Genomic DNA, 25,988 nt, shown 5'->3' with positions numbered 1-25,988 from the left:
AGAGTTCGAACCCAGGCAGCTCCCTTTGTCCATGTTGCCAGCCCTCTGGCAGGACCAGCCTATAAGCAAACCACAGGATTAAAAGAAAAAAAATTTTTTTTTACTCTGTTAGTGTTCTGTTATAAATTATAGAAACCCAATTCAACCAGACTTAAGACAAAAGCGTATTGTCTCCTGAAAAGGCTAGGGGCAGATGAGGCCTGGCTGAGTTTGGGCCTGACACAGTGAAACCCATTCAGTCCTGCTCTCCCGCCAACTCTCAGCCCTAGTTCTCCCCCGGGTTGGCTCCCTTCTCAGGCGGGTGCCCCCTCACAGAGGCAAGATGGCCGCAGCAGCCAGAAACAGCTCCAGGTAGGGAGGTGAGACAGAGCTGAGAACAACCTGGGTCCCTACTCATTGGCTGGGACTGAGCCTCCGGCCCATCCCGGAACCAATCTATCACATGACCAGAGAGGTGGCCTTCACTGATTGGCTTAGGACTGTGTCACTCATATACATGAGCCTGGTGATGGAGGTGTGGTCAGCCCGCCCACACTAGATCAATCAAACAAGGCAGGAGGGTTGTTTTTCCGTAGTAACATCAGAAAACAGTACCAGAAAAAGGCAAGGATCAGTGCCAGGCAAGCCCAAACCACAGAAGTGCTGTGCCCTTTTACTTCTGGCAGTGAGCGTAGACGCTGCCATTCACGGAGCTTTACAGCTATCCTGCACCTGGCCGACCGACCACTCTTGCCCTGGATCTTCCCACCTTGGCATGTGATGGCCCCAGCTAAAGCAGTGTTAGAACTGCAAGCTTTCTTTTCCAGAACACAGCAGCAATGGTTTAGGAAATTTGTTAGAGCCGGGTCTCTCCCAGGAGCCCTTGACGGTTTGATTACGTTAGACCTTCTCACAAGTATCACAGCCACAGAAACGATTCCGCAGCAGGAGGCCTGACGGGTCCTGCCATCTCTCCCTCTTTCGTTGTGAAGAAGATCCAGACCCTTTGCAGCTTTCCTTCCATCCCTGCCGCCTCCGGCTATTTGAATCTTTGTCACTGGGAAAGAGGAAACGCGACAGAACCCAATGCAGGTCATTATGAATAACTCCAAAGCGGGTAGGGAGAGCTGAAATGTGGGTTTAAATCGAGTTGGGCTTCTGAAACCACTATCTGTCAAATTTGTCCACTCCAGTGCCCCAGGGCATTTGTTCTCCAGACACATCCCAGGGACACACCTCTCCCAACAGAGTCAGAAGATCCAGAAGGGTCCTGGGAATCTGTATGCCTGACAAATCCTATGTCAGGCAAGCTTAGGAAACTGCTTCAGTGAACATCTTCCCTGGCTGTGTCATATCTGCCCCTTCTGGAGGCACTGGCAGTCAATTGCGAAGCAGCAGAAACCACCCCAAGAAAAATGATGTTTGCTGTAGTTGTGTACTACAATGCATTTGATCAGTGTGTCTTTGATTAGAGGACTTCATCTGGTCCTTTTGTGTCCTCTATAGATTTCAGGTCTTTACACACTGAGGAGGAGACACAGCCTGCACTTAGAAGACAAGAAGTTTTGATCTTGAATAGATCTCAGTTTCCTCATATGCAAAATGGGGATAAAATCTGATGGCCAGTCTATCAGAGAATCAAATGAAATAATGTATGTGCAACTGTATGGAATGCCATAGTGAGTTTGATATTATTGTATTATTGTTTCAAATGGGGATTCAGTTATTGTTTTCCTTTCAAATTCTATAAATTCTAATTTTTAGGTCATATAGTTTCAGTGAGTGATTCTTACCAATGAGGGTTGCCTTTATTCTAGTGATTCTTTAAAAAAAAATTTTTTTTTTTTTTTTTTTTTTTTTTTAGAAAGAGAGAGACAGCACGTGGAGGGGAGAGGGGCAGAGGAAGAGGGGAGGGGAATCTGAAGCAGGCTCCATGCTCCATGTGGAACCCCACGTGGGCCAGTCCCAAGATCTTGGGATCATGACCTGAGCCAAAATCAAGAGTCGGAGCCACTCAGATGCCCCTCTAGGGCTCCTTCTTATATGATAAAAGATATAATGCTTTTGATGAGATATGGTGTCTCATGGGTCAACAGAGAATTGCATTATTGTTAATGTACATTGCCATTAATTAAATTCTCTCTGGGACACCTGGCCGGCTCAGTTGGTTGAGCATCCAACTTCGGCTCAGGTCATGATCTCACACTACTGAGTTGGAGCCCCACATCGGGCTCTGTGCTGATAGCTCAGAGCCTGGAGCCTGCTTGGGATTCTGTGTCTCCCTCTCCCTCTGCCCCTCCCCCACTCATCCCTGTCTCTTTCTCTCTCAAAATAAATAAACATAATAAAAATTTTTTTAAATAAATAAGTAAACTGTCTCTAATCCTTAACTGCTGCCTCCTCAGGGTCCCTCTTTCCTTTGAAGACATTCCTCACACCACTAAAGCATTGCGTTCCCTTTCTTCCTCGGCAGCTGGTCTCCTTCTTCTAGACTGAGCATCAGGAGGCTAGGGGGCTTGTCCCCTGTTGGGATTCCCAGCAACAAACCCAGTGCCAGGCAAAAAGCAGATCTCAAATGTTGGCTTTATGGACTTTAATTTATAACACATGTAATCCTAGTTTTCTTTTTAAACAGTTCACAGCCCAGACTTAATTCAAATGGCCCCTCTCTCTTTCCCCTTTTATGTTAGTTAAGAGTGGAAGCTCCAGAGTCAGTCTGACTGCCTTACGTTGTGTAACCTAGGGCAAGTTACTTAACTTCTCTGGGTCCCAATGTCCTTGGCTATAAAATGGGTACAGTAACAGTGTTAATTTCATGTGAGGGTTTTTGTTTGTTTGTTTGTTTTGACAATGAAATGAGAGAAGCCCCTGGAACAGCTCATGGAACCATGAATGTTTAATGAATGTTAGCAGGAAGCAACCGTGGGAGCGGTGGTGGATGTGGTCAGTGCAGTGAGAGGCAGAGCATGATGCTGAAATTGAGTAGAATCACTACTGAGTATCCATGGACTTGGGATCTATCAGTTCATTTCTCTGCCTCAGTTTCTTCATCTGGAAAATGGGGATGCTAAATTATACATGGCTGTTGGAGACAAATGAGGGGATGTGAGTAAAGCATTTAGAATGGGTCCCTTTCATAGAAGGTGCTGGAGTCTTCTGCAGAATAGGGAACAAACAAATGTCTCTTTGGCATCCTGGTGTGATGCCAATGCTCTTGGCCTGGGGACAAGGTGATCACAGGGGTTTCTTTAGCCTCATTCCCATGACTTCTGCCTCCCGAATGACAGAAGTCCTTCCTACCACAGGTTTGTACTAAACTCCTCCTTAAACTCCCAACCCACCCTCTGAACCAACTTGAAAAGACATGATCCAATAATCAGAACAGCACATCTTTATTTGATACCATTTTGTTTATCCGAGCATCATCAGAGAGTGAACTGTTCTAAGCAAAATAATTTCCCGGTGAAAATTCTTCTAAAATATTCTGCTCTTCTGGCCACATTCTGCAGAACAAGAAAGACACAGCTTAATCCTTCTGGTGGCTCTGGGACATCGTTATGAACATGAACCACAGTGCTGTCTTCTAAGACCTGGGACCTAAGTCGGGTTTAATGCCCACAGAGGGCTCTGCTCTGAAATCCCGTGTCTCCTTGTCAGCCGCTCTCACAGTTGCCAGCCTGCATCTCGGCTCTAGTTGTGCAGCTGAGGGGCTCCAGCCCTGCCTGGGAGGGTGGTGGTAGCCCCCGCAGGTAGCTACTTCCTTGTCCTTGGAACTTCGGAAAAGTTTTGCTCCCAATCGGGTCACAAGTGCTGTGACTGTACCCAGACTCCTCCACATCCATTGAACAACCTTTTATGGAGCACCCAATTTGGACCAGACTCTGCTCTGGGAAGAGAAGTGTTATGCACACACATTCCACAGTCATACCCACTCTGGACCCTCTCACACTGTGGCGTGCATGGTGTGTATAGGAGCCAGATATGGGGATCTGGAAAAGATGCAGATTCTGGAAGGGGTCTGCGTTTCTAACAAGTTCCCAGGGGAGGCCGCTGCTGGTGCTCAGGCCATGTCTTAGAGGAGCAAGGCTTTCCAGCAGAACTGACAGATCGAGACCCATCAGGGGATAGGCAGGCCAGGTAACCAGGAGCCCAGGCACACAGAAGCCCTGGGAAGCGGTGGGAATCCCTCACTGCACCAGGCTTGCTCTGCCTAGAGGCCAGCTAACATTTCTCTAAAAGCACTGTCTGTCCCTGAAGAAACACATCTATCTGCAAACTGAATTTGGCCCTCCACTTCCAGTAGCACCCTTCCCGGGAGTCCAGATCTCAGGCAGTTTGCCAGTAAATGAATCTAATCACACACGAGTCCTTCCATAGCTGCCCAGATGGCAGGTGACCGGCTAGGGCTGGATGACTGACAGGAGTATGTAGCTGGTCCCTTGTTGAGAAGACCTGCTTAGCGATGGCCCTGGCACTCCCTGGAGGCATAAATTTGAGGAGGAAGGAGAGAGCATGAGCAGACTCCTATTTCAGTGCCCAGGCTGTCCCGTGCATTGTACGTGATTTCCTCTAATCATCTCCTCAGCCTTGCAGAGTGGGTTGTCAGCCTCACCTTACAGATGAGGAAACTGGATTTCAAGAGGTTAATTAACTCGGTCACAATGACCTACCTACTGGTTGGTGACATGGGGACCATCAGCTTCCAAAGCCCTCTTTGGATAATGTAACATGTACTGTTGAGTCACACTCATTAGCTCTGATCTCACAGAGCCCCTGCAAGGTCTGCATGATCATTCCTGTCTCACAGATGAGTATACAGAGGCCCAGAGGCTGAGCATCTCACCCCATGACATTGAGTGGTGGAGCCAGCATGTGGGCCCAGATGTAACTGAACACAGTCCCCTATGCTATGCTGCAAGAAAAGAGTCAGGTCAACTGGTGTCCAGCCTCAGCCCCACAGGTGGCCAGAGTATGAAGAGGGGTTACCAGGAGTGGGATTCCAGGGCCCCATCTCGTTTTTAATCACAGTGATCAGGATGTGGCCATTCTCAACCTGGTAAGACACTCTCACCCTGCTACTTGTACCCAGCCCGGCTGAGACATGTCCTGTATGTGTCCTTCTAACTTTGGGGACCACAGGTAGGAGGGCTGTGGCAGAATCTGTGTCTGCCTGTTAGAACCTACTGGGCTGCCCATCAGAGCAGGGCTCTGTGGCTATTGGGAGCATAGGATTTAATTTCTTTCTCCTTGTCTTATCCCTGAAGAGTTTGTGATGTTGATGCAAGAAACACGAGTTTCTAAAATAACTGGATTTTTGTTTAACTCAGGATGTTCAAGAAATCCCTTTTGTAACTGGGTATCACGTGTCTAGGGCTTAGGATTTCTTTATGATACATGAAGTACCACAGCCTTGAGTTCTCCCCAGCAAGACACATGCGCGGGCATGTGCACACAAGCGCGCGCACACACACACACACACACACACACACACACACACACATCTGCAGAGGACAAGACTTATTCCAAATTCCCCTCAGGAATCCGGGCCATCCAGCTTGGGCTATTCTCCCATTTCAAAGCAACGGGAAGCAGTACCTCTGCCTGGCTTGGTGCCCGTGCTCAGGTGGCCCACGGCAGCAGGAATGAGGTAGAGGAGACGGCTGGGACGATGGAGGCTTTGAGCTAGAAAGTTCCAATGGCAGGCGTCCCAGAACTTTGAGATTGGAGAAGATTTTGATTAGCTCAGCAAATGTCTCCCGGGGCGGCAGGGGCGGGGTGGGGTGGGCGGTAGGGAGGGAACACATTCCCCAGGCTTGACTTAATACTGAACCCAGACAATTTGAATCAGACATGAAAGAATTACAGCGATCAGAGAGCCGTTAGGATTATAATTTGCTTACCAAAAAAAGCAAACCAGCACAATGTTTTCGGTCACTGGCTTCTTCCTCCCCACCTGCTTCATGACTTCGCAGCGGGATTAGGTTGGTGGCCACTTCCAGCCTGCAGGCCCCGCACTCTCCTCAAAGTGCTCAGGAAACTGTAGTGCCTGGCTCCTGGGGTCCGCGGCAGTTTTCGTTTTGGGGTCTGTGCTGAGTGAATCCTCGGGTCCTCCCAGGGTGCCATCGTGCCTGCCGCAGCCTGGCTGCAGGGCCCCACTCAGGACACATGTGCCAGTGGAGGGCTCCTCAACGCAGCCTGTGGCCAGGAGCACACAGAGATGGTGCTCAGTTCTTAGAAGCTGCCTTGCTTCCTTCCCACCTTATGTCGAGGGACACTGAGCGTGGGCATCATTCTGGACTGAGGGTTAGAGCGTAAAAGCATCACGTTCATGTTCTTGTCAGTAACGCCCGGTCTCTGGGTCCATTAGGGTTACTACAAAAGGTTAGAGCCTCAGTTTCCCAGAGGTCCTAGCTGAGGTCTTCCTCCTATTCTCGTTCCCACTCCAAGCTGATTCCACTAACCAGAGTCTCCGGCCCCGGGGGGCCAAGGGACTTGGGACTGCAGAGGGGCAGATGACTAGCTACCCGAGCAGTTGTGGGTGTTTGCATGGATCATTAAAGTTGGAAGGGGCCTGAAAGCCCACCTCGTTTTAGTCTCTCACGTTACAGGCTTTGTGAAAGAAAAGGCTTTGAAGGGCTGCGCCTGGGGCAGCCTTAGAATCAACTCTCAGGTTGCTTTGTCCCCCTTCTGTGACTTGGCTTAGATCACTTCTGAGCCTCAGTTTCCTCATTCATGTAATGAGGCTACGCTAATGCCTACCTCCTGGGTTTCTTGTGAGGGCAAATGATGTAATCGGGCCTTCGATGTGGGAGAAATTAGTAGGTAGGTGTTCAGTTAATGTCAGTGCTTCTGTTCTCTTCCCCTTGATCTTTTCCTCATGGAACCTAGTTCCTCAAACAGTTCATTTCTCCCTGAGAGGCTATGAATTCCAGGAGGCCAGGAACTCCATTAAAGTCTTGGGTTCCCCCCCACCCCCACCCCCGCACCTATGACAGTGCCTGGCATTGACCAGTGAGATTCCCAACTGACTGGTGTTGTGCAAGGGAGCAGACAGCCCTGCCTTCAGGGAGGAGGGCCCCTCACAGCTGGCTTGGCTGGGACTCCGCGGCCGGTTTCACAGAAGCACACGAGCCACGGGGAGGTTTCTGGGACTTTAATTTTTACTCTTTATTTTTTAAAAGCCAGTAAAGATGGGCAAACGCTCGGTCCCTTTTGGGCTGCACTCCTCCCCGCCCGCCTCCCCCAGCCCCTCCCACCTGCCGGCTGCTCAGCATCACCTGGGCTGAAAAACACCACCCCGCTGGACAGTGCCCTCGACTGCGCAGGCTCCAGCGCCTGCCGCGGGGCGGTCTCAGGAAAGGAAGGGCCCGGGGCCGGGGAGAGGTGGGGGTCCTGCAGCCCCTCCCTGCAGGGGCCTCTCCCTTCCTGCGTGGGGTACCCCAGTTGGAGAAGCCGGGGGTTCTGAAGTCCCTTCCAGCCCTGCCATCCCTTCCCTCTCCCCGGGTGATCTTGCCCTTGTATCAGCACGGAGGGCAGCCCAAGGGGGCGGCTCTGGGGTGCAGCACCGACCCCTAGGATTCTCTGAACTTTTCTCTGCCTCTTCCTCTCTCTTTCCCAGCCGGGGTGGTGGGGGTGGGGTGGGGGGTGGGGTTCTAGTCGCTCCCTCTTCTGGGGGAATCCCCGCTGAGGGCAAAGTGGAGAAAGGAGACCAGGAGAACCTTTCCCTCCAGGGGTGTGATCCTTGAGTTAGGATGTCAGAGGCGTTTCTTCTTCGCTGGGACCCACTTCCCCTCCCGGAGGTGGATTTCCTCCAGTCCAGGTCCTGTATTTAGTTCTGGCCTCTCAAGTGGGATCCTTCCTGTGCCAAGGTCTGAGGAGGGAACCCGGACGTGCTATCTTTTCTTCTGCAGTCGGCCAGTAGCCCATCTGGACCCAGCACCCTGGTCTCCCAACTCCGAGGGTGGAAGGAAGACCTCTGCCCAGGCCGACTGCCTCCCTGGGGGTGCCCCCCCCCCCGCCCCGCCCCGCCACCCAAATCACAGTGGCACGTCTGGGAGGGACCCCACAGCCAGTTTCCTGGCTCTGGAGCCAGGTCGCTTCCATCCACCTGTGCGCTCACGAGTTTGCGGGGCTAGCAGGTCAAGGCCTGGGCCCCCAGAGGTGCAGAAAGGCCCAGAGGTGCCAGGGCTCGGGCCGCGTTTGTACCTCCCTCCTCCCTCAGCTAGACCGGCCCCCTTCACCACCACCTCCGCCTCCGGTCCTCCCCCTTCTCTCCCTCCCCCCCTCCCTCCACGTCGGCGCCGGGGGAGCCCTCGGCCCTGGGAACCCCCACCCCACCCGCAGGGCAGGGGAGGGGCTGCGGTCGGGCCTCTGCTGAGACGCGGGGGTGGGGGCGGGCGAGGGGGGCGTCACACGCTGTGCGCGCCCAGGCTGAGCACCGAGAAGGCGGCACGGTGCTTGCGCAGCAGCAGCCGGATCTTCTCGTCGTCCGAGTCGGGGTCCAGCGGCTTGTTGTACTCGTCGTCCTCGTTCTCCGAGGCCGCGCGCTCCCCGCCCGCGCCTGCACCGCCCGGGGCCCGAGGCGTGGAGGACGAGGGCTCCAGCGCGCTCTTCTTCCGCCACTTGGTCCTTCGGTTCTGGAACCACACCTGGGAGGAGAAGGAGCCCGAGCGTCGTGCGCACACAGCACACACAGGGTCCCCCTCCAGGAGGTGACTCCACTCAGCGGCAAGGACACTCGATCCTTATTTTTATAGTATAGTAAAATAAATGGCTCAGTAAAAGAACAGGTTGTAATATTCACACCGTTTTCTGGGGGAGAGGGTAAAATAAAAAATGTAAGTGCAGCAGCCCTTTCTGCTAAGCTCTAGCCCTCCCTGCGGTGTATTTTCCTTCTCCTTTGCCACGCGGGGCACTTGGATGGAAGAAGCCGAAACGGCCAGGCATTCAGTAGGTGCTCAAAAGTCATCCCTTCTTCAGTTTCATAGACCCTCACTGAACTTCCTGAATAATTTCTCTCTAATTACAAAAATAACATATTTTCATTGCTTACAATAGTTGAAGAGTGCAAAAAAGTACCTACAGAAGCAGAAAAATGCGCAAGAAGACCACATTTTTCTCTCCACTTCCATTCAACAGACCAGGAGGCTGCAGAAGTAGGTGACTGGAGATGCTAGTGGAACCCAGACCTGGGGCCCAACCTGCCCCTGTACTTCCCTCCTCTACCCTTGAATTCGTCACCATGTCACAGCGTGGAGCAGTTGTGACATACCTCAAAGCTTTCTTTTTGGGGGGCCCCCACCCAAAGTCTCTCAGGAGAGATCTAACATCAAAGTTGCCCTCTGGGAGCCTGGTGGCAGGAGCCTGTTTGCTGGCTTCAGACTCTGTGGCACGTATTGTGAGCATGGCCACTGCATCCGGCTTGGAGGCTTCCTACACCAGATATCCTATCCGAGCTTCATTTGGGTGGCCCTGGGAGGAGGCGTTATCTTTATTGGCAAACCAAGGCCAGCTCCTTCTGCTAGCCAATGCAGCAAGACCAAATCCAGCCCTAACATGGCTCAGAGACTGACTCCTGATCTGGGCCAGAGGCTGCCATCAGCTCTTGAAATTTCTTCTGGTCAATGCAGTGCAGAGGAGGGGAAAGCATTAGGTTGGCGCCCCTCGGATCTGGGCTTGATCCCCAACTCTGCACTTAACAGCCAGGTGACCTTGAGCAAGAGGCTCAGCTGAGACAGTTTCTTCATGTGTAAAGTGGGTAAGAAAACCTACATCAAGGGTGCTTTATGGATTAAATGGGGTCCTACACTCAAGGCTCTCATAACAGAGAGCAGTATTGACAGCCTTTTTTTTTTTTTTTTTTTTTTTGGTGATGGTGATTATCACCATCTCCAGGGTTAGGTGGGCAGGCAGTGCCCAAACAGCAGGAGAGCCAGGAGTTGCTGGGAGAGTGAGGCTGCCTCTCTTCCACTCTGTGGCATCCTGTCCTGGCAGGCTGCTCCCTGCAAGGCAGACACCTTCTCCCGCACAGACTCACCTTGACCTGCGACTCGGTCATCCCCAGTGAGTATGCCAGCCGTGCCCTCTCGGGGCCAGCCAGGTACTTGGTCTGTTCAAAGGTCTTCTCCAGGGCAAAGATCTGATGTCCCGTGAAGGTGGGCCGGGTGTGCTTTTTCTTGTGGATGCTGTCGCTCAGGGGGTCCGGGGCTGGCGGGAGGGAGAAAGTATGTGGTTAGCGGGATGAGCAGGGGTCCCAGCCCTGTCCTGAATCTCCCACTGGGCAAGCTCCTTCGCAGAGAAGCCACTGAGATTGTGGGGGCGTCGTGACACCACTAACCAAGCAGCATTCCTGGCATTCTGACAATAGTGACTGTGGCGGCCTCTGCTGTGTCTGGATAGAGAGGGACCTCCAGAGGGCACCTGCCCCAGTCTATAGCATCTTAGGGGACAGAGGGAGCTTAAAACCTGCCCTAGTCTCATTCCTTGCTGTGTAATGTTTTCACTACTCAATAGGACTTTCTTCCCAGTCTCAGCAACACCAGGAAAGAGACCAGGCACTTCCCACCAACAAACGGGGCCCTAGGGGGTCTGGGAATTCCTCACTCCCTAATTCCCTGTTCTGGAGATCCCATTTTCTAGGTTTCTGAGAAAACCAAAGCCTTAAGCCCCAAGTTACTGCTCTCCCTTGTCACCAGGCCTAGAAGTCATGTGGCCTCAACCACACCTGAAGAGTTTGTAAGGAGGCTCAAGCCCCTGACCCCACCCAGCTAGGGCAGCTGTTCAGGCAGGAGCTGGGCTGGAGGGCTTCGGGGCTCAGGGGAAGCAGAAGGCCCACCTGTCGGGCCTTGTTCAGTGCAGCCCGACAGCCCATGTCACGTCTCCTCATGTTACAGGTGGGGAAACTGAGGCACCAAAAGGGGAAGAGACCTCCCAAGAGACCATCATCTGCAGTTCTCTCTCCCTTTGTGTTAATTCAACCACTGACTCAGATATTTTCCTGTGTGTGGCTGTGCACTTGGGATTGAAGAGTAGGGATGTGGAGAGAGAGTGTGTGGTGGGGGGAGGGGACGATGGAGGTGTGAGGGACGGAGGCCTAAAGTATCCCCGAAACCACTTCCAAGAGATGAGGTCTTCGCCCGCATGGAACTCTCCATGTTTCAGGTTGAGTCAGCGGTGGGCGGTCAGGCAGTGTGACCGCCTGGAGAGGCATAGCAGATGGGGAGGCCGGTGCCCTTTGGTGGGGAGGGGGGTTCCTTGGTGGGCCCCAAGCTTCTACTGCAGTGGGGCATCCCCGGTGTTAGAGAGAAGTGCAGGTTCCCTCCGCCTCTGCCCCTGCCTGATCCTGGCTGGGCCTCCGTGGCCCAAAGATGGCTCCTTCAGCCACCGTCACCCTCCCTGCCTCCCAGGTGAGCCTCACCTGCCTATGCACGACCTGCCACCCCCTCCTGGCCCTGACTGGCATCGCGGGGGCCCTGCACCAGTCCTCTGAAAACAGGTCTGCGGATGGCAGGGCAAGGAGACCCCCCACAACAACTACAGCCAAGTCCAGCTTGACTCAGCGGCTGTTCCTGGAGTCTGGGCTGTTGTCGCTGCTCCTGTTGACATAAGCCCTGCGGAGGACGGTGGGAAGCCGGCCTCCTTGAACACAGGCAAGACCAAGATGGGGTCAGAGTGCAGCCTGTGTCCCTGAATGGTGTCAGGGCATGCGTGGGCTCTCTGGGAAGGTGATGCTGCAGCAGCTTCTCACTGGGGACTGCACTTGCTTGCTTTGGATGAAGAAGTGACATGGGCTCCCAGTGGGAGAAGGAAGGTGAGCTACCAGCTGGACCCTGCACAGGGCAAATGTAGGCTATCTGGCCTTCTCCAGACCTGGAGACCCCTAGGTTCCCTAGGAGGGCGGCTGAGACAGCAGCTGGTAAGGGTGGGGGGTGAGGGGTGTGGCGCCTGCCTGGATGGGGTGGGCCAGGGAGGGGACAAGTCATTCCTGAACTGAGGTGGGACGTGGATCCAGGTGTCTGACGGCTGAGGCGAGGTGGACGGCAGGTATGGACCACCCCGTGAGTGTTCCCTGCCCACACCTCCTCCTGCCCTGATCCTGCGGTGCCCACCGCCTGCCTGCCCGGGGTGGGGGTGGAGCCTTGCCCTGTACTCACTGTTGCCGCACTGCCGCCCGCCTCGCCAGTCCTGGCCCGTGTCCGCCCAGCAGTTCCGGGTCCGGGTGGGGTACTCATTGCCAGCTTTGGGAAAATTCCCCACCTGGGGTCCATAGTAGACCCCCTGGGAGCCAAGTCCACCAAAGCCTGCCACGTGAGGGTAGCTGGAGAGGAGGCCGCTGTTCGGCGTGGCCACAGGTCTGCTCAGGATGTCTGTGATCCCATGGGGGGTCCCGGCGGCCAGCTGGGGGCCCAGCCCCGGAGGGCTGAGCTTGTAGAAGGAGTTCTGCACCGAGTACTGGCACACGGGGGCCTTCATCTCCGAGAACTGGGCCAGTGGCGTGTTGTTCAGCAGGAATGTGCCCTGCAGGTTGGACTCCATGATCTTCGGGTTGGGGTGAGGGGAGGTGAGAAGCCCAAATCCAGGCCCCTAAAGCCAGAGACCCCAAGCTCTGACCCAGAAGCCCATGGCAGGTTTGAAGGGTCAAAAGCGGCCGAGCCCCAGATTGCCCTCCCACCTAAGATATCCGGCCCAGCCCTGGCCTGGGGACCTGGCACCTGAGTCAGCTCCTCGGAAGTCAGGTGCTTCTGGGGCAGGTGAGAGGCCTCACCAGCGCCCCTTCCCTCTCTGTCTGTCTGTCCTGGAGAAAGGCGGCTCCCCACGCCTCAGCTCAGACCCCTTCTCTGCCTCTGAGTCTGGGGACCCTCCATGAGAAGTTTTAAGTTCAGAGAAGCAACATTTCCCTGATAAAGATATGGCCCATTAGAATACAGACCGGAGACTGGCTGAGCTATGAGAGGCGCGGCGCCATTGGTCGAAACCCACACGGGCCTCACATTGGCTTTTCCAAGACAAATTGCACTTTGAAAGATTGACTGTAAAATCAGCCAGGTGTGTGTGTGTGTGTGTGTGTGTGTGTGTGTGTGTGAGAGAGAGAGAGAGAGAGAGAGAGAGAGAGAATGAGCTCTGGAAGCTCTGTTCATTCTCAGAGGGTCTTTCTGCTCCTGATCCCCCAAGTCAGCTCCTGGTCCCCCAAGTCCAGCTTCTAGGAAAAAGTGGCTGTGGGGGGCCTGGGGCTCCTGAGGCAGCTGGAAATCCCAGTTCCAGCAGCTGCTCCCCTGAGGGTGAGGAGGCCAGGCTCAGGGGTCGCTGTCCTGGGGTGCACGGGCCCCTTTACATGCAGATGCTCAAGCCACTGTGGAGTGTGGAGTCTGAGCGTGGATGCTTCTCTTCCCTCCTCCGAGCTGGAACGGGTAAGTGGGGAGGCTGGGCTCTGGGGTGGTGGTGGGTGGGGGTGTGAAGCTCTGTGGCCCGCCTGAGAGCCTGGCAGTGGGGGTCTGCCAGGCAGATTGGGGCAGGCGGTGGGAGTGGAGCAGCACTGCATGTGTATTCTCTTCCCACCTCTGCCTCCGAGCAGCCTTCCCTGATTCCCTCTGTCATCCCATCTTCCTCCTCCGAGGAATCACCTGTGCATCTGCTGGAGCTATGGCCATGTTCTGTCTGGCTTGGCACCTGGGTTGGAAAGCTTTGGTGGCTGAGATGGCTGTTGATTCAGTGGCGGGTCTCCGTTGCAGGCACTTTGTTAGTGCTCAGTCACTATTGGATGGATGGGACTAGGCTGAGTTGCAGAGCACCCATATGTCTTTTATTCTAATGAATTTTTATAATACACAAGGCTCTACTGGGGGCTATCATCCATTGTACAAACAGGGAAACCAGGGTAAATACCCAGTTGTTTCTGTATGGGGCAGCATCCTTTCTTGTGGTCCTTGTGGTGGTTGTTGTTTTGTTTTTTGTTTGTTTGTTTTTAGTAGAAACTAACATGCCACTGGTCTGAACATTTAAAATGACAGGAAAATAGTGATTGCCAGATAGATTAGATAGACTTCTGTCCCTTCTCTGCCTGGCAGTTCCAAATCCTTTCCTGATCAGGCCGTGGGCTCCTTGGTTCTCTCACCAGCCCCTGGTCCCACTTTGGCAGGTGGGACCTGCCTACGAGGGCCTTTTCCTGGACCCAGAACTCCGGGTGGTGGTGTTCTCCTCTCACACAGAGCCACACTCTCCCTGAGCTGCTGTTATCTGCTCCGGTAGAACTGGCTGCTCTGGGCCATGTTCTCTGTAGTGTAAATGATGTAGGTTAATGCGAGAAAGACCTCACACAGGCTGTGGAGGTTATTTCTCTGGAAGTTTAGACTAAAGACAAGAAACAAGGTTCTTATTCATCTGAGTTGGCTGTGTTACCAAGCTGTCTGGAGTTCAGGGAAACTTTAATTCCCATTCCCAGCGTTGCCGCCTGGCCCCACCCAGACAACCGTGATCCTGAAAATGTGATTTTGAAAACCCTCTGGATGATGTGGTGGCACAGTCGGCTGGTCCCTTGGCCTGGGTGGCTTTTCTGATACTGAGAGAGAAGCTACAGATTCAGAGCGAGGGCTGGCAGTGCTCCTAGGACCCTGTGACTGTGACTTGGTCACCCCCTAATGATGGGAACGTATGAGGAAGAAAAGCTACAGCAAACGATTTGATCCTTATTTACTGCCAAGCTTGCCAAAGGCTTCATGTTTGGGAATCCCAGGATGACAAAATGAAGAGACTTTAGCAATTTTTTTAATCCATTCCCCCATTTGACAGATAAGAAAACTGAGGCCAGCTTGGTGACCAGCCTTGCTTGAAGTGTTAGGAACTAGTTAGGAACAGGATGATTTTCTTAAAAGCTCTTGAACTTTGGTGGGATTGAGGGCAGGGGCCAGACCCCTTCACAGGGGGGTCCTGGGGGAGTCCCCCTTAGTGTATGCCAGCCATGCACCCTGGGAGTTTGTGGTACCCGCCTCCATCTACCTTGGACTTGCCCCCATCTCAGGGTAATGCTTAGGAGACAGAATTCTGTTCTTTCAGCCCCAGGGGTTTGAAGCCTCTGGGCTTCTCCCAGAGTGGGCGGTTCTGATGGACGGGCTGCCCAGGTATCCGGGGAGTGGGCACCTCCCCGAGATGCAGGTCTCCCTGATGACTGATCCCACCCCCAGACTCCTTCGGAGCCCCAACCCAGGCTTCACTCCTGTCCCAGCACCTCAAATTCCCCCAGGACGAGCCGGGAAGGAGAGATGGAGCCCTGTGCCATGAGTCAATTTCTTTATTAATTTTGACATTTGTTCAGCTGGTGTAGGGAGAATGGTCTATACATCAGAGTGGGGGGGGGGTTCTCTCCCCATAACAGAGCATTTGGGAGGGAGTCAAGAAAAGAGTCATTTTCATAACAATTAAAAAAATCAAGGTAATTCCAAAACTTCTAAAAAGCGTCTAATGTGCAGACTGCAGCATTCTCTAGGCATCGTGTGGAGACCCCAAACTCCTCCCCTAACAGCTCCTACTAGCAACTGGAGCGCGCAGCCATGCCGCCGAGGGCCTGGGGCCGGCGGGCCAAGCAGCCATGCCAGACGCAGCGGAAGGTGCCAAAGCATAGCCTGGAGCCGCGGGGCCCACGCTGGGCTCTACGAGGGGCCACGGGGGGCGGGGGACGGGGGACGGCGGCCTGCGGGGGACGGCGCGGGATCGAGGACGGGAGGCGAGCCCTGCGCCTGTCTTCCCCGGGGCGGGCGGGCGCCCGGCCGACGCGGAGAAGCGCCGCGCTCCTGCGCCCCGCCGCGGGGTCGAAGGCGTGGGGGGCCGGGCCCGCGCCTCCCGGGACACAGCCCTCGGAGTACGCTTGGCGCCCCCTGCGCCCGGGCCGCCCCCCCCCCCCCCCCCCCCCCCCCCCCGAAAGCAAAGCGCAAGCCGCCCGGTCCAAGCGGAGCGCCTCGGCCGGCCCCGGGCGCGTGGGGCCTGCGGCCTCCGCCGGGAGACCTGTGCGCTGGTGACAGGCACCAGGGCCGTGGGGGCTCGGTCGTGAGGGAGCTTCTGTGCTACTTGGAAGGTTTGATGTGTCTGAGGACACCTCAGAGGAGAGGCAGGGAGGAAGGTGACAGGACGTCCACAAACAAAGGCTCTTGTGAGCGAGAAGAGCCTGCCAGTCTCTCTCCGGGCCCTAGAGGGCGCCCGCCGCGCAGGGCGGGGCGGATTGTGCTGATTCGGGCCTCGCTCTGCCAGAGGCTCTAGTGTATCTTTAAGGCTCTTCCCTGGTGGCACCGAGGCGAGGAACAGCCAGCTGTCTGCTTCCTTCCTGCTCTGACCGAGGGCCTGGACTAGGAGGGGCTCCGTCCTAGCCCGGGGCCTCCAGGTGGCCAGCTGCTCTCTCCTCCTCTGGCTCTCCTCCCCCTGGGCCCGTGGTCAGGAGTGGGCCCCTCGCCCACCTCTCCGAGTGGGGCAGAGGGGCTTGGTCAGAGTGGGGGCACTGAGGCTGTACGGCCTAGGCCCCCCATCCTGTGGGCTGCCTGGACTTAGAGCACCAAGTTGGCTCTGGGAGACCTTGGGGGTGGTGGCTGACTTCTAAGAACTGGCAGATACATTCAACTAGCCCTACTCCCTTCCTCTTTCACTGAAAGACAGGCTGTAGCTCCTTCTCCTGCAGCCTGGAGAAGTCCTCAGGAGCTGAGCTGTTAGTGCTTTGTACATACTGCTAAAGTGTTTCTATTGGTTTGCATAGTATTTATTGTTTTTCATATACACAAGGCTGATTACTGTACAGTTTACACTTTGAACACAGACTATGATATAAGTGCTTGAAGATATAGAAAACCTCCTCTCTATTGAACATGCTGGTGCAATCCTGGGACAGCCACCGGCCCGCCCCCAGCTGAGAGAGAAGACCCTTGCAGATGGGGCACTGGCTCCCTTTGAGCCCTACAGCTAAGCCTGGGGGTCCTCGCCTCTGATTCTTAAGTCCCTAACACAAGGAACCCTGAATGCACTCTTAATGATTTTCCATTGGAAGATGATTAATACTGAGACTGGCAGAGAGAGAGAGAGAGAGAGAGACAACATAAAAAAAATTCCAGTTTATCCACAGGAGAGTCTATACAGCTTCGGACGTCACAGTAAAATCTGTGTGTATACTGAGGAGAGGGAAGAGGTGCTTGTGTGCGTGTGCCTATGTGTGTGTCCTGAATGTCATATAGAGCTTTCTGGGAGGAGCGGCCCCCTGGGGAGGCGGAGGGGACGTCACAAATGGAATGGAGGTGTGTGGCGGTGGGGAAGGCTGGCAGGTGGGGACATGGGATTAAGGTGCCAAACTGATTTTGTGCCTTTTTTTTTTTTTCTTTCCAGGAAGCCCACATGGATTTCCTACAGATAAGGTTGAAAAAAAAAAAGTACCCTGTAACAAGTCAAAATTAAAATGATTTAAAAAAATATATCATCCCCAGCCACAAAAGAGCCCTTGTTCACTTTTGCGTTCATGTGCTCTCTCAAGCTCGTTTTCTATCACTCTCTCTCTCTCCCCCCCTTCTTGAGGCATTTGTCCTGATTCCCAACAGAGATCCATCATCGCTAGAGGCAGGATTGAGGACTGTAGGTCATGCGTCTACAGTCGGCCGTTCATGCGAATAGGAGACTAAAGGAAGTCCCTTACAGAGATCATGCCGTTAGCCTAGAGGAACAGTGCGCCACTCCTGCAGCCCTCTGCTCCAGCTCTCCTCTTGTGTGCATGGCAGAGTGTGTGTGAAGTTCAAGGGTTGGGTGTCGAGGTGTGATCCTGAGGGACACAAAGAGAGAAAGAGTTACTTAGAATGTAAAGATGCAGCTCCCAGCAAAACCCCCAAATGCTGAATATTGTGCTGGCTGCTTAGGCAGGGTCAGATTCAGGAGAAGCGGCCAGCCTCCCCCAGCAAGGCAATGCGGTGAAAGGCATTGAGCTCAGAGCCCCTGACCTTCCTGAAATACCAGCCTGCCTACTCCCACTCCCCAGCCCAGAGGCTGCCTCTTAGGCGTGGTTGCCCAAGCCTGCCCTGGTCCCCTGCCAAGTGGGCGACCTCCCCAGAAAGCCCTCCTGTGTGTGTGCTCTGTGCCTAGGAGAGGAGGCAGAAGGCTCCCATGCCCACAGTCGCCTGGGGAGAAATCCCCATGAGTAGATCCTTGTCCCTAGGAAAGGGGCCAAATTCATAAGCCAGGGCTTCTGCTAAAGAGGGTAGCGAGCCGTGCCCTCCATTTTTTCAGTTCAGCCAACATGCATTGATGTCTGTAAGTGCCAGTCCTGGGGACCCGGAGATGGAGCAGACGTGAGCCTCAGGAGCTCACGGCCCCAAGGGACGACAGTCTACAAGCTCTCACTGTCAGGTGCCTCTGGCTCTACTCCCCATGCCCCTTGGATGGACCAGCTCTGCAGCGGCAAAAGAGATCTTTGAAAAAACAGGTGCGTTCTCCCTAGGATATCATGTATCTTAGGGTGGTGGACAGCAGCTCTGCCTGCAGAGTGAAGTCCCAATTCCGCAGCCCGGGATTCACAAGGAGACACCTCTCCTGCCACCCCATGGCGCCTCCTCCTCCAACCTGTGGTGAGAACTCCGTGTTTCCAAGACTGGCCACTCAGGATTCTGTCTGCGGGACCTTGGGGTGGATGGCGAAAAGGAGCACACATAAATAAGGCGGAGCTGACCATCTCCTGGGCAGGGTAGGAAGTGACAGAGAAAGGCAGAAACTCATTCTGCGGCAGAGCTGTCCCCAGACAGGGAGCTGCCCTGGGCCCTACAGGTGATGTGGTTAGGAAGGAAGCTGGAGGCGGTCAAGGTGAACTCAACCCTGAGTGGTTCTCCAGGGATTGGAGGGTGGTGCTAGGTTCCATGCCAGAGGCTGCTACAAAGCGGAACAGCAGGCCTTCTAACGCTGTGGCTCAAAAGCACTGTCACCCTGGAGGGCAAGACTCTTCCATCACTGCCTGGGCTTCCCTGTCGGCCAAGCTGGTCTCCTCGGAGCCCTCCAAACCTACAGTGCCCTGCAGCTTCCTGCCTAGTTCGAGGCTCATGGATGCCATCCAGTTCCCTCTCTGCTGAAGCTCTGCTCACCGCCTTCAAGACCTCTCCTCCAGGGAGCCTCCCTGATAACTCCAGTGCCTTCTCATTTCTCTCCCCTCAGCTCTGGAAGCTCCCCGCTGCCGCTGCTACCTTTTATTCAGAGAGATCACAGGGTGTAGTGGTTAAGAGCAGGCACTTTGAAGCCAGCCAGGTTGCCTGAGTTCATATCCTGTCTCTGCCAATTTCCTTGGTCATGTTACTTGCACTCTCTGTGACTCAGTTTCCTCTGCTATAAAATGAGGGCAATAATAGGATGTACCTCATTAGATTGTGGTGATGTTTCAAAGAGCTACAAAATGCTTGGGACAGTGTATGTGGATGTCAACCCTGACTAGGCTCTCTGGAAATGCTGCCGTCTTCGTGCTTTTTCCTGGGTCACAACTGCAGCATCTCCCTGGCTGGGGTAGAAACACTCTGAGGATAAAGGCCAGGCCTTACCCTTCCCAGTGGTTCGTCCCCTAGCATCACCCCAGTGCTAAGCACGCCTCAAACAAGAGACATCTTAAAGTCTTGGGCCTAGGGAAAACAGCTTACCACTTCCGCTTTTCTGCCCAGACACAGAGCAGAGGAGACAGGTGAGGCCTTAGAGATGATTCTATGGCAAATGCTCGTCTCGTCTTTGGGTAAACTGAGACTCCGGGAGGAGCAGTGAGGGGGCGAGTGGGAGTACCCAGTGGTGGCAGGCGGTAGGACTGGAAGGCAAGTCTCCTGACTGCCCTGGACCTTCCACTACCCTGCACCTCTTGTTCCAGGGGTGCCCAAGGGAAAGGTCTCACCTTCTAGAGCGCAGGAAACAGCCCCTGCCCACTCCCAGTGACAGTGCTGCTCAGTGCCTGTCCCAGTCCATCTGCCCCCACCCTACCCAGTGTCTGTGGCCCTCCCCTCCAGCTTCCCCAGCCCCAGACTCATACCCCTGCAATGGCTAGGGAGTAGGGTGGACTGTAAGTTAAACAGCAAAATGAAATATGACCCCTTGCCTTCCTGCCCCTTTGGCCATTGAGATTACTAATTGCTTAACTTTTAAACTTCCTAAAACACTCCACTGTCAGAGCTAACACAAGTTCTTGCAACCACAGTGTCTGAATGGAAAGCATCTCTTAAAAAAGAAGACAAGAGGGGAGCCTGGGTGGCTCAGCCAGTGAAGCATCCGACTCTTGATTTCTGCTCTGGTCATGATCTGTTTGTGGGTTCGAGCCCTGCATCGGGCTCTGTGCTGACAGTGCAGAGCCTGCCTGGGATTCTCTCTCTCTCCCTTTCTCTCTGCCCCTCCCCTGCTGACTCTCTCAAAATGAATAAACTTAAAAAAAAAAAAAGGAAAACAAGAAAAAGCAGCAGCCGTGTGCCACAGCTTCCTGAGAGTCCCAGAAGCTAGAGCCACACAGACACAGAGGAATGCCAAGGCCCGGTGCCTGCCCAGGATGCGGGCAGCCCAGAGTGCTACAGGCTGCCCCCGCACAGCCTTCCAGCCACCCATGCCACACTGTTGCTCTCGCACAACTGACACCCAATTCTTAGACCTACATACTTGGGCACAAAGCAAAACCCACTAGCTGCTACTGTCACGCACAGTCAGGCCTTAACTCCACAGCAGTTCTGTGGCTTCTTACCCACCTCCAGGAAGCAGCCCCCTCCACCTGCCAGGCCTTAGATACAGAATCCTTCTCAAGATGGGAGTGACTGGGAGGAATCAGACGGGTAAGGGGGGTTGATTCAGGTCTCACCTGGAATGGGGGTGTTCTGCTATCTTTGAACAAACTATAAACCATCATTCCTTTCGGCCCATTTTTCAATATCATACCTACAACTGTGCTGCATCACCTCTAGGAGGTTTGGAAGGAAAACCAAAATTGGTCAGATCTCATTCTTCCATACACATAAAAATTACTTGAGAAGCTTGACTCAGAATCCTGAGTTCCAGGATTTTAATTCAGTAGGTCAGGGGCAGGACTGGGAATGCGCCTTTTAACCTGCCTCTCGGATGATGGTGACGCAGGATGTCGATGACACTTTGAGACATGGTTGGGTGCACATTTGACAATGTATATGGCCTTTCACAAACATGAAAGGCCCCCTCCATCATGGTCACCATCCTACGAGAGAAGAGTGGCATCACTACTATGCTATGGCTAAGGAAGGCAAGGCGTGGCGAGACCGGCTGACCTGCTACGTCATGCTACAGTCCCGTCTGCGCTGAGCGCAGGTGTCCTTCACCCTTCACGACAGCCTGCCCAGTTGCCATGACTATTTCTAAACCTTTCTACTGAGGTGAAAGGGACTATGTGCAATCTCCCTCACAGGGGTGGAGGCTCAGGACAGTCAAATGACTAATGCAAGGCATCAGATCTGGAGGAAAAGGATGAGTCAGGCCGTGAATCTAGACTCCTAAGTCCCAGCTTTCACTCTCTCTGAAACAAAGAGTCAGTTCTTGCCATTTGCAGTGGTCATGTTCCAGAAAGTTGCCAATACTGATCCACCGCTCTCAAGGAAAATGCCTAGTTAGGTTCCTGTGAACCTCTAGTGGCCACATCTTTGTTAGACAATGAATACGTAACCTTGATTTATGCTTCTGTATAGGCACCTTATTTAATACATATTGTTGATTCCTTAACGTTGAACCCACCACCAAAACAGTGCTCTAACTCATGGCCAGTGAATCCTATCTAACGTACGTCTTTGTCCCTGTAGGGCACATCACAGCCTTCTTGCTCTTAGGAAGACCATTTTAAACAGCTCTTAGGAGCCACTTTAAACAGCAAAATCAACAACAAGCACAAAAATGCAAAAAACATGGCACTCAACAACAGCCTGCAAAAAGGACACCCGTTCATAGCATGAGCTCCATTAGGGGGGCAGACCGGCGTCTTGTTCGCCGTCAGCTGGGAACGTGCGCCAGGGCGACTCCAATTTCTTGCCACGGTGTGTGTGTCTGTGAGCGACCGTGAAAGCACCGCGAGTGTGGGTTTGGGGGTTGCCATAAATATTCGCCAGTAGGCAAATTTGCCAGTGTGGAATCCACGAGTCCCAAGGGCTGACGGTACATGCATGTGAGTGGGTGGCAGTAAGTACTGAGGGTCAGAGGACCATCTGCCCTTCAACGTCTGCTCTGCAGCTCTGCAGCTCTAGTCTTGCTGGGGCCGGTGGGGGGGGGGGGGAGGGGCGGGGCACTGCAGGCCACTTGGGACCTGGGCAGAAGCCTGCCTCCACACTGGCTCCCTCCCCACTGTCCCCACCCAAACTTCCCTCGCCCGTTCTTAGCAGAGGCCCCGGCACTGTGCTGGAGCCAGGCTGCCTGGGTCTCCTGACACCCACGTGCAGTGGTACAGAACCGTATCTCCTTTCGGAGTTTCAGCCACCCTTGCAGATCATGTACAGAAAATTAAAATGAAGAAATCTTAGGCTCCTCCCCTCCCCCTAAAAATCGGAGCCGAACAGAAGCTGAAAGGTAAGGCCGCTGCTGCCGCCACTACCATAGAGAAAACAAGGCGCAAGAGGACACTTTTCCTTCCACTCTCAGCTCCTTCAAATTATTTGTACTTTTGTATCCTTTCCGGGGCTCATCACGGTTAATCCACTAAGCCAGCAGCCTGGTGGGACCCCCTCGGCAGGGCCAGGGTTAACACTGTGACCTCCTTAAGCTGCTGAGGAGTCAGGTCTAATTTTATCCTATAACTGGATCCGTAGTCCTCTTTCTTTTGCCCAAGTGCTGAGGTGTGTTGGGAAGCCCAGAGCCAGCACTTCTGGGGGCTTGGGAGGCAGTGGCCCTGCTTTTTGCTGAATGCAGAAAGCCAGAGCCTGCTTTCCTCTTGGCCCAGAGCCACCACACCCTGGGGGTTGAAATGGCAAGAGGCTGGTTAGTGCTGTGCTGGGGCCAGAACGCTTCCTTGCTTCCTGCCGACTCCCACCCCGATGCATCCTGTACTGAGCTGCCCCGAGCTGGGCACAGCAAACGGCCTCGGGGCAGCTCAGTACAGGATCCCTCAGGGAGGACGGAGGTCAGAGCTGGCCGCTGAAGCCCCCAGCACCGCATGGGCCCACTGGAGAGCCTTCGCTGCAGCGTCTTCACGGCCCTCCCTCATTGCAAATCACCGCACACCCCTGCTCCTCGGCCACGTATGCTCACGCACGCCATGCACCCATCCCTGACAGCCCTCCTAACTGGCTGGGAGATCGCCATCCACCCCCCGGGCCTGTTTGCTTCACCCTTTCCTAGAAAGCAACAGAGCGACGTGTCTCAAGAAACATCACAGAGAAGTGGTGCCTTGGGTTCACAGGATTTTTGACGGGTTCCAGGTTCAAGAGTCAGTGTTGTTCTAGGTCTATCACTGCTGGAGCTCTTCCTGCAGACTTGCGTTGAAATGGCATAGCCTAGGCAGACTCTGCTGTGCTCCCCGAGACCTGTCCCCCCTCCTCCAGATCCCCATAGCTTGGCTTTCAGGATAATATCAGCTACTGAGATTTACTGAGTGCTTTCACTCATCAAGGCATTTTTTTCAAATCTGTATTTTTTGTACCCCCAGAGAGGTAATCAGCAGATGGTATTGTTTGCTGTTTTCTTGAGGAGGACAGGGATTCAGAGACACAGTTAGTAGGTTGGGAAACGAGAATCTGTGTCTCAAGGCCACAGCACCACTGTTCCTCCTGCATCATGCTGGGGGTGGCCGAGGGGTGAGCTCCCCTGCTGAAGGGGGAGACATGAGCAAGTGAGCAGCCATTCTCAGGACCAGCCACTCCACGAGGACCAGGCCATGCAGAAAGGATGCAGAAAGACGGTGTTACCTCCAAAGAGGCCATTTGAGGGGAGGGGCTAGAGATCACTGCTTGCCCCTTTTCAGGCTGGCCCGCTTCACTATCTGAGCCCCCTTCCTGCTCTCTATCAGGTCCGGCTGCAGGCTACTCCCTCTCAGCTCCACCTGGAGACAGCAGCAGAGACAGAACGCAGGACAGATCACACAGAGAGACAGGCAGAAAGTAGGCATGAGAACGACAGCACTTCCGGCAGCCGTGGAAACCCTGCCTGCCATGGAGGACAGAGGCACAGGGGAGACCAGAGGAGGTGAGCATGGTGCAGACTGGAGCCCAGAGAGGGCGGGTGCACAGGTGAGCAGTTGGGAGAGGTGACAGGCGCTCAGAAGGGCGAGAGCCTCTGGGAGGCTGCAGCCGCCGCAGTACCTTGGCATGTGTCATAAAGTAATCAATATCAGCTTCCATCTCACTAGGGTCCTCCAGGGGCCCCTCAGCAATCACCTCCTCATGCTCCTGGGTGTCATCAGCACCAGATGAGTCTATCTGCCGAACAACTTTGCGAATGATCTGGAAGAGAGAGGGAAGGGAGAAAAGGCCTGTGAAGCCATTGAAACAGAGGATGAGAAGAGCAGGTCCCCGGGAGTGAGATTTGGGGGACAGGCAGCCTTTGTCCTTTGTCCTAAGGTGCCCTTCCATGAGTGGCCAAGAATGGGGATTGGTCTGTGACCACCACCACCCCCCCCCCCCATCACTGTGTGGAAAACAGGCTCTGGGCAGCCTCAGAGGGGCTAGAATTTGCAAATGGGTCTTAGCCGATTTCATTAATGATCAGAGTTTGCCTCTTCATATTGTTGGAAGGTCACTCTGTCTTCCGTGCATTGTGAGCTCCTGAGGGCAAAGCGTATTTCCTTTTCATCTATGGTATTCCATGCAATTATGTTCCCTTATTCAGTCACCTGAATATTCCAACACTGTTTCCTCTGCACCTCCCATGTACTGGGACTGGGAGATGAAAACAAAATAAGACACAGTCCCTGTCTGCATGAAGCACACCTTGTAAGAGGAAAGATGGCCACCTGAGTGGTCTTGCTTCAATAGCGGGAGCAGCACCACAGTGGAAACCCATACAAGGTCTTCCCTTTGCTCCTCCTCTCCCTTCTGCCCATGCCTATTACGGTGCCCAAAACCTGACAGGCAAAATCAGGTCTACTGAACTAAAATCTGCTACCCATTCAATGCACCTCCACAGCCCTTTTGGTTTCGCAGGCCCATGGTAGTTCGGGGGCCACCACCTTTCTGTCTTACAGCTGTTTTCAGGGCTAGACGTTGCTGGACTAGGTTTGGGCTGTTCCATGGAGCCTGGTCCTTCTGGAACAAGTAGCAGGAGCTGAATTCAGGCTGAATCAGTAAAGTAGCTTTGAGGAATGTCATGCCGGACCTCAGAAGACCAGAGCTCCCGGCACCTGAACCTGTCTCTTTGTAGCCATGTTTACCCTCTGTTAGGGTAGCAGTGAGAAGCTGGGAGGTGAGTCCAGCACCATCTAGCCCCCCTGTGTCTCTCCAGCTCAGGAGGACTCTGTGCACCCACCTTCTTGGTGACAATGTTGCCCTGCTCATCTGTGAACTGTTCCTCTGTCACCTGCTCCCCTGGAATACTCTGAAACTCATTCCCCTAGGATTGGAGAAAAGGAGAAAATTCAGTATTAGTAAGCGCGTAGTCTGGGAAAGAGGTGGCGGATGAAAAGAGTGGGAGCCAGCAGCCACAGACGGACAAATCCCCACCACGGCAGGAAACTCCAACTCAGCAAGTCGTGGCACACAAACCGAGAGCTCCAAGCGCGAGCGGTGCCCCTGGGGGCCGTGGGGCCCGAAGATGGGATGGAGCCCCAAGCTTGCGAGATTGATACCCTCAACAGGGAGCAGGCAAAACCGGGCTGGTTACATAAGTTTTACAGAGGAGGCCCTGAGGCGGGAAGCGAGGCACCTAATTTCGATTTCGACAGCACCTTCCGGTGTAGAAAGCCCTTCCACAGACACTGAGGCCGGGAGTGTGGCCTCCCAAGTCCCGGAGCTGAGCCTCCGGTGCAACCGCGGCACAGTGGGCTGTGCAGAATCCGCACCCGTCCCCTGACGTGGGGTCCCGCACCGCCCCCCAGCTGCTGCCCGCACACA

At 54.2% G+C, this 25,988-nt stretch overlaps 2 protein-coding genes across 25 annotated transcripts in view; both read right to left on the bottom strand.

The window, feature by feature from the left end:
- Positions 1-8,377: 8,377 nt before the first annotated feature.
- On the bottom strand, positions 8,378-12,639 carry NKX6-3 (NK6 homeobox 3). The gene is made up of 3 exons (XM_025922291.2): positions 12,132-12,639; positions 10,016-10,185; positions 8,378-8,627 (listed from the first exon to the last, which is right to left on the bottom strand). Exons 1-3 carry the CDS (start codon positions 12,511-12,513, stop codon positions 8,388-8,390), a joined length of 792 nt encoding a protein of 263 aa, XP_025778076.1. The 5' UTR covers positions 12,514-12,639; the 3' UTR covers positions 8,378-8,387.
- Positions 12,640-15,244: 2,605 nt separating this feature from the next.
- Positions 15,245-25,988, bottom strand: part of ANK1 (ankyrin 1) — a 217,477-nt gene continuing 206,733 nt past the window's right edge. For 10 of the 24 annotated variants that reach the window (XM_086703606.1, XM_086703608.1, XM_086703612.1 and 7 more), the window contains 4 exons: positions 25,405-25,488; positions 24,243-24,383; positions 23,850-23,983; positions 15,245-17,758 (listed from right to left, as the gene is read on the bottom strand). In XM_086703606.1, the coding sequence (XP_086559732.1) occupies positions 23,885-23,983; positions 24,243-24,383; positions 25,405-25,488 (324 nt within the window). In that variant the 3' untranslated portion in view covers positions 15,245-17,758; positions 23,850-23,884. The other 14 variants (XM_086703611.1, XM_086703619.1, XM_086703621.1 and 11 more) reach the window with 4 other exon arrangements.

The sequence above is a fragment of the Puma concolor genome, chromosome B1 (genome assembly GCF_028749965.1).
Source record: "Puma concolor isolate L17-30 chromosome B1, mPumCon1.1.hap2, whole genome shotgun sequence".
Taxonomy (NCBI): domain Eukaryota; kingdom Metazoa; phylum Chordata; class Mammalia; order Carnivora; family Felidae; genus Puma; species Puma concolor.
This window is presented reverse-complemented; position numbering and strand designations above follow the sequence as displayed.

Excerpts from the sequence above, each read along its gene's own strand:
- NKX6-3 (XM_025922291.2), bottom strand. The coding sequence starts at position 12,513 with ATGGAGTCCAACCTGCAGGGCACATTCCTGCTGAACAACACGCCACTG. Across the intron at positions 10,186-12,131 it reads CGGGCGGCAGTGCGGCAACA|CCCCGGACCCCCTGAGCGAC; the intron begins GTGAGTACAGGG and ends CCCTCCCGCCAG. Across the intron at positions 8,628-10,015 it reads TGACCGAGTCGCAGGTCAAG|GTGTGGTTCCAGAACCGAAG; the intron begins GTGAGTCTGTGC and ends TTCTCCTCCCAG.